Source organism: Lathyrus oleraceus, chromosome 4 (assembly GCF_024323335.1).
Source record: "Lathyrus oleraceus cultivar Zhongwan6 chromosome 4, CAAS_Psat_ZW6_1.0, whole genome shotgun sequence".
Lineage (NCBI taxonomy): Eukaryota > Viridiplantae > Streptophyta > Magnoliopsida > Fabales > Fabaceae > Lathyrus > Lathyrus oleraceus.
Genome location: NC_066582.1, coordinates 232,608,014 through 232,616,020, shown reverse-complemented (window position 1 = coordinate 232,616,020; position 8,007 = coordinate 232,608,014). Strand labels below are relative to the sequence as shown.

The 8,007-nt window shown below is 32.0% G+C and overlaps 1 protein-coding gene across 1 annotated transcript; it reads right to left on the bottom strand.

Annotated features, from left to right (window-relative positions):
* Positions 1–376: 376 nt before the first annotated feature.
* LOC127074762 (protein STRICTOSIDINE SYNTHASE-LIKE 5) lies at positions 377–7,635 on the bottom strand. Its single transcript, XM_051016109.1, has 4 exons — positions 7,033–7,635; positions 5,387–5,694; positions 1,092–1,221; positions 377–948 (listed from the first exon to the last, which is right to left on the bottom strand). The coding sequence occupies exons 1-4, from the start codon at positions 7,456–7,458 to the stop codon at positions 673–675; spliced, it is 1,140 nt and encodes a 379-aa protein (XP_050872066.1). The 5' UTR covers positions 7,459–7,635; the 3' UTR covers positions 377–672.
* Between the last annotated feature and the right edge of the window lie 372 nt (positions 7,636–8,007).

Here is an 8,007-nt window from a genome sequence, read left to right as displayed (position 1 = left end):
ATATCTATTATTAATTTTTATATTTATTTTAAATACATTAATTAACCTATATTCATTATTAATATTAAATAAAAAAAAATGTTTCATATGATGTCGTCCATTGTGTCGTCCATTCAATGGACGGATATTGTCATGTTTTAAGAGGGACCGTCCATTCATTGGGTGAACATCTCTATCTATCTATTTATCTCTCTCTATATATATATATATATATATATATATATATATATATATATATATATATATATGTTTAAAATCATAATAATTTGGAAAATATAGTTGAAAATAATGGGATTACGGATAATTGTTTAAAAAAAAAGGCAACATGGTAAAACACTATAAAAAAAGCTCAGATTTCTAAAGGCCAAGTTAAAAGTTTGAAACAAAAATAGATTTGTAAATCTTCAAGACAAGATCAGTGATGCCGAGGCCAAATCGAAACTCATACAACATGATTTAAATACAAATTGCCAAATTGACGTGGCTCAGGTTCAAGAAACATTTTCTCGAAATGAGCTATACTCTTCCTGAAATTATATCTCAATTGTAATGAGTATAATTGACCAATTCCAAAGTTCATCAAGCATTTGTATTTATGAAACTCACATGACCTTATGCAAACACTTGATATTTATTTGTACATCATAGTCCTATGAGAAATGTTCTAGTTTTTTAAATTGTAGGGATAGCAGGGTATTGGTCAACATCAAGGCGTATGATAAAAGGATATGAAAGAGAACCACAATATATGTGATTTCTAATCTTAATCCCACTGGTTAATGACAATCTGGAATCATAATAGTGTGTAATTGGTTTTCCTTCCAAGTCCATAGCTATAACTCCACCGTTCTTTGCGAAACTCAAACTTGGAACTTGTTTTGTGATGATTGCCAAAACTTTTCTAATAAAAGGATATTTCAGTAGTATATCAAGTTCAGGAGAAATAGCCTGCCAAAAATGCACCAAAAAACAACATTAATAATAGTATAATATATATATTATATACTCCTTTAATCTCATAAAATATCTATGAATTAAAATTAGTCTTTATTTTAATAAATCATAAAAATAAATACTAGGTTTAATGATACCGTGGCTATTCCAATCCAATATTTGCCATGTCCATCATAATGAATATTATCAGGCATCCCAGGAAGGTCACAAAACTTTTCTGTTTTTCCTTTTTTTGGGCCTTGTATGTAATATTTCTTGCAATTCATCCTGAAATATTATACCATATAATAAATTAAGATAAATAACATTCAAATGTGTGTAAGTAACATGGTCTGACCCCAAATTTCAATGAATCATGTCCCTTAGTTTGATAGAAATTTATTTGAAATATTTTCTATTTTGATTTTTTAAATTAATTTCACAACTTGTTTTTAAATTTTATTTTACACGAGAATTGTATACTAAATGCTGAAATGAACTACTTTAATGTTTTCTATATATGGGCAGTCTACTTAAGATTATTTTTGATGTTTTAACTTTGTTAGTTTAAAGAATTTAATTGATATATATTGTTTGTATAAAAACATTTAATATTGTCAATCACTTACAACAATTAAGGTATTACAATATATATATATATATATATATATATATATATATATATATATATATATATATATATATATATATATATATATATATATATTGTAATTCATTTTTTGCCCAATCAATAAATAAGAGATTTATCATTTACATTCTATTTCTTTCTCTCTTCCAAATTTCAATGGTTTTCTGCACTACATTCAGGAAGTTTGTATGCTGCAACTGCACCATTAACATGGCTTTCAAAGCTCTGGTAGCCATTTTTTCTCCATTCTTTTTCTTCTGATTTCTGTGTTTCTCCTTTGCAGATTCATCTTCTTCTTCTTTGTTTTTCTCATTTTCTTGAATCTTTCATCTATGACTTACCAGAGTTATATCGATTTTTCACAAATTCCACAAATCATTACTATCTACATCCAAACGAAAATCTAGCTCTTGTTCTTGTTTCTCCCTTGCTTGATGATAAGAATTATCATACTTGGTCACGATCATTGCACATTGCATTAATCTCTAAGAACAAGGAGAAGTTCATTGATGGAACCCTCACAAAACCTCCGATTGCAGATCCTCTATATGCGTCATGGATTCGTTGCAATACCATGGTTCTTGCGTGGCTTCACCGTTCGATTTTGGAATCCATTGCAAAGTTTATACTCTGGATCGATAGCGCAACTGATGTTTGGCATAATCTGCAAATTTGATTTTCTCATAGCGACATTTTTCGCATTTCAGATATTCAGGGGGATCTATACAAGCTTCATCAAGGTACTATTGATGTCTCTAACTACTTTACTCAACTGAAGATTTTATGGGATGAACTGGATAACTATCGCCCTATTCTTGGATGTTCTTGTGCAATCCTTTGTTCTTGTGGTGCGATTGCTTCTGTCCAGAAATATCGCGAGCAAGATTGTGTAATTCATTTTCTCAAAGGATTGAATGAAAAATTTACACATTCCAAGTCATAAATCATGATGATGAATCCATTACCAGACATTTGACAGATCTTTATCCTTCATCATTCAACAAGAACGAGAAATGAACAACTTTGCATATGTTATTTCTACAACTGCTAGCAACTCTAAAGAAGCAGTTGCATTTCAATGTTACACCAATTATGGGAACTACAATGGCAAACTAGTTATTTCAAAGGGAAGACTCATGGCAACAATGGTGCTCGAGGACATAACTGTGTATGCACTCATTGTGGAAGGACGAATCACACTGCAAAAACTTGTTCTCTCAAGCATGGATTCTCACCAGGATTCAAAGGGAAAGGTAAATATCAAGGTAATGGAAATACTTCACAATCCATTGTTGCGCCTAATATTGTTTATGAAGCTTCTCAACAAGTTCCAACTACTTCTTCATTTGGATTCACTCAAGAGCAGTACAACAACATCATAGAATTAATTCAACAGTCCAAGCTCAACCCCTAAGCCAATTCCATTTCGACCTCCCATTTTGTCATGAACTCCCACTTATCCAACTATAACGGTTAGAATTCCAATCTATGGATCTTAGATACAGGCGCAACAGATCACATTTGCTTTGACAAAACTTCTTTTATTACTTCCAAAACCATCATACTTGTCCATGTCACTTTTCCTGATGGCTCACATATCATTGTATCTATGTTTCATAATGTAGTTATTTCACCATCTTTAACATTACATAATGTGCGTTAAATTCCTTCTTTTCATGTCAATTTGATTTTCATTGCTAAACTAGTTAGTGGCAATAATTGTTATGTGCATTTCAATGTCGATACTTGTCAAATCCTGCAGAATCATTCCAAGAAAATGATTGGTACAACTAAATTTAAAATAGGGTTATATGTTCTTTCCTCTACACATCACTCTTTCATTTACAATTCCATTGTTGGTGACACATGTAAGCTTTGGCGTTTAAGATATGATACATTTATAATATAGGCTTGAAAAATGTTTCCAAAGTGTTTCCTTTCATTTCTTGTAAGAATAATAATGTTCCTTGTGAATCTTTCCATTCTTAGTTCATCTTTAATTTGATGGAAATCCAAGAAACAACGTACTGTATCCAGATATTTGTCTGAAGCTGAATATCGAGCCCTCACATCGCTTACTTGTGAACTGCAATGGTTGCAATACCTTTTCCAAGATTTCCATATCAAATTTTCTCAACCAACATATGTGTTTTGTGACAACAAATTCGCTATTTACCTGACTCACAATCCTACTTTTCATGAGCGAAGTAAACATATCAAGCTCGACTGTCATGTAGTGCAAGAGAAACTTTGCTCCAAGCTCATTCACTTTTCATGAGAGAAGTAAACCTTTTTTTCTTTCTAGAACCCACTTTCTTACCTCTGCCTCTGCCATGGTCTTGACCTCCCTTCACAAACAAACCTTAACCTAAACTTCCTTCACATTCCTCTTCACTTTGGCAACGTTATGCGTGTTGCAAAAGAGTAGAAGAAATAGAATTCAACGTGATTGTTTCCTTTCCATATGTGAGAGTGATCACAAAGTGATCATAAGAGCTTGGGAAAGAGCACAGAAAAATAATGGCTTTATCCTCATTGTCAATCTCCATACCAAGTCGTGTCAAATCAGCGAGGATGTTGTTGAAAGCTTTGACATGAGTTTGCAAATCCCCTCCTTCATGCATCTTCATACTATAGAGACGTTGCTTCGCGAACAATTTGTTCATGACTATCTTGGACATGTACTGATTTTCTAATTTTTCCCAAACATCCTTCAGAGTGGTCAGGTCTATGATATGATTCATCACGTCATCAAAAACACAAACTCTTAACAAACCTCCAGTTTTCTTCTGCATCTCGCTCCAATCGATGGTTGTGATGTTTGTTAGTTTCTCATCACGAAGCGCCTTCTGTAAACCTTGTTGAGCCAACAATTCCTTAACCATTCTTTGCCATAAATCGAAATTACTCATTTCGTCGAAACGAGTCACTTCGAATTTTGCACCTCCAGGATTAATCGTCATCTGATACCAAATGTCCGAGGTCTAAGAGACTTTGACGCCACATATCCACAAAAAACCTTAAGGCAATGAAGGGTATGAGGCACCTCTCTTATAAACCCAACATTTCCTACATTCCTTGTTGATATGGGACTTTAGCACTTCCACACTTCAAACCCAACAATCTCCCCCACAAGTGTGAGTCACCCACATCACTAGCTTTGATCCATACTATAATTCACTTTCGCTCCCCCACTGAGCCAACCAGACTCTGATACCACTTGTTGGAGAAGTTCGGGGAGCGAGGTGGAAAAGTGTCAATGAGCCAAACGTTCGAGGTCCAAGAGACTTTGACGTCGCATATCCACCCAAAACCTTAAGGAATGGGGTATGAGTCATCTCTCTTATAAACCCAATATTTTCTCTATTCCCAGTCAATGTGAGAGTTTAACACTATTACACTTGAAATCCAACAATCTCCTCCACAAGTGTGAATCACCCCATCAATAGCCTTGATCCACATGATCCACTTCTGCTCCCCTACCGAGTCAACCATGATTTGATATCAATTGTTATAACAGAAACACGAATACAAATCAGAGTAGAGATACTCTCTTCTATTAAAATAGTAATTTCAAAAATTAACTATAATAAATAATACTAGTTTTTTATTTTCAGCATTTTTAAAAATACTTACACAAAAACATGTCTAAAATATTCAAAATATTTTTTTTTAATGATCTTAACCTAATGGGTCATTTGAAAACATAAATTAACTTAAAAAATAAGATTATAAGATGATATTTTTTAGGTAAATTGAAAATAAACATAGACCTTAAAATAAACAAGCTAATAAACAACTTACATGACAGTTTCGCAGAAAACCACATATTGTTGATCTGGTGAGACAACAACTCCATTAGGAAAATAGAGGTCACTAAGTAGTAGGGTTGTCTCTTTTGTTGATGGATCATAGCTCAAAAACCTACCATTAGGTTTTCCTTCAAATATATCTAGGAGAGAATCCTTGACTGAGTATTTGTGTGAAGCATCGGTGAAATAAATAGTGCCATCATGTGCTACATCAACACCATCTGTTAATTTGAATTTTAAGCCCTCAACCTCATTCACAAGCAACTCAATCTTCTTTTCTCTTGTTACTCGTAGCAATCCCTATGTATCATTAATTAGATGAGATAAGTTAGTGGTCACAACTCAACAATGTTACAATGCACCTACTACAAAAGTGTCGGCAATAAAACATTCAATAACTCATAAAATAAAGTTATTAATTATATATATTAGTGGTCACAACTCACAACAAGCCATTATGCAATAAATTGTTGAATATATAGCTTATCTAAAAAGTTATTGAATAATCAATTGGGTACGTTTTTTTGGTTAATTACCCAATTGGATACTTCAAATAATGTTTTATTGCCTTTTAGGGATCTTATATCTATATATGAGTATAGATATTTAATAAAAAAAATTAGTTATTTTATTTTATTGGATAAAAATAATAAATTGTAAATTAAATATTTTAAATGAATGGTAAAATTTTAAGAAATGAGTATACACAAATTTAATATTTTCTTTGTATATAATAGATAGAAATATATAGATGTAGGTAGAAAATAAACATAGATTTGTATACACGTAGCTAATAAAAACATACTCTTTATCATAATTTTATAATGACGGTGCTATTTCCCATGAAAAGATACCATAAGCATCTCACACTAAATACATGAGCGGATAAATAAAAGAAGGCTACCATTTACATGTTCTTTTAAAGATAATTTATCATCTTGTTGAAAAACTCAAAAACTCAGATGAAGCAGGTTTGAATTTGTAATATTTAATTTCTTTTAATAAATTAAACTCTAATTATTAAATTATTTAATTGAAAAAAATATATTTATATAAATGACACACTTATCGAATAGTATACAAAAATAGGAGATGATGTCACCGTCTTTACTATTTTGAGTAGTATACCAAAATAGAATGGGACGGAGGAAAGTATAGATTTTTTAAATAAATTACTTAATGTTTAAAATTATATTAATAAATATTTCAATAATATATGTTTAAAATCATATAAAATGGGTTTACTATATTTTATCAAGTAGATATTTAGGTAGACACATTTAAAGAAAATTAATCATAATTTGTTTGTAGTTTTTATGTTTTAACCAATTACATATCAATAGATTTGTTTAAAGTCAAATACTTAAATCAATCCTACAATTGTGATTCACGAGAGCCTAATTTTTTAACAAATAATACTAAAAAATAGTTAAAAAATGACAGTGTAAAGGATATGCACCACTAATATAAAATACTTATATATATATATATATCAAATACTCGTTATCAATCAATGCGATTAACTTGATTTATTTTTTAAAACGAAAATCTTTCTTTACTATTTTTAGAAAAACATCTTCCTAAATTTTTATGTTTAGAAACAATGTCCAAATCTAATATTTGTATCAGTGACGTTACCATATCGGCGTCGGCAACAATGAGCTCACCGGTTTTCTCCAAAGCCAGCCCAAGTGGTCTTCCACCGGTGTTGATCCAGTTCTCAACCACTGAGTCAACCACCGATTCATTCACAGTAATTCGCTTAACCCACCCATCTGCACATCCAGTATAAACGAGACCCATAGCAGTATCGTACACCAAGTCTTCAGGTCCAACAACTTGTCCCTTTGCTAGGTCATCAGATCCTATTCGCATGCGGTTATTAGTTAACGGAGCGTTCAACATTGATCGGTTCACTTCGTTGAGAGGTATATGAGCCGGTTCGAATGGGTCGAGCCGGTAGAGAACAGCTGCCGCAACAAAAACTGGAAGAACTATAGCCAAGAAGGATGTGAAAAACCTTGTTGGAGTTCGAGTTCGCATGTGTGTGTCTGGTTCCGACATCTCACGAATGGGTGTATGGTGTTTATCTCAGGAATGGGTGTATGGTGTGTATGGGTGTATGGTGTTTCAAGGTGAGTGGATTTGACAGGGTTTGCAACTTTTGTAACTTGTTTGATGATAACAATGCAAGAGTCAAATAAATAGCATGTTGTACGACAAATAGTATATGGGTACAAAACTATAAGTTGCGTTGGTATGGAATACTACTTTATAATAATTATTATAATAATAATTTTTTTTGGTTCGTTCAATACAAGATATATCGTAAAATAATCCACGGCTGACATTTGCATGTAAATAAGATCATAAATAATAAACTTTACTTTTTTATTTAGGCGGTGTATTATCATCTCTTCTTAACTTTCACAATCGGTTAGTTTTATAATACAATAAGCCCATTTTTTTATAAACAAACTCACTCTTTGTATTAAAGTTACTAGGGGTACTATTGATACACAGATAAAGAGGGAACTACAACCATGCGAAAATTTAGGATTTATTTTTTCGGAGTAACAAATCATTTATGATTTAAGGAACTGTTGAATTTTA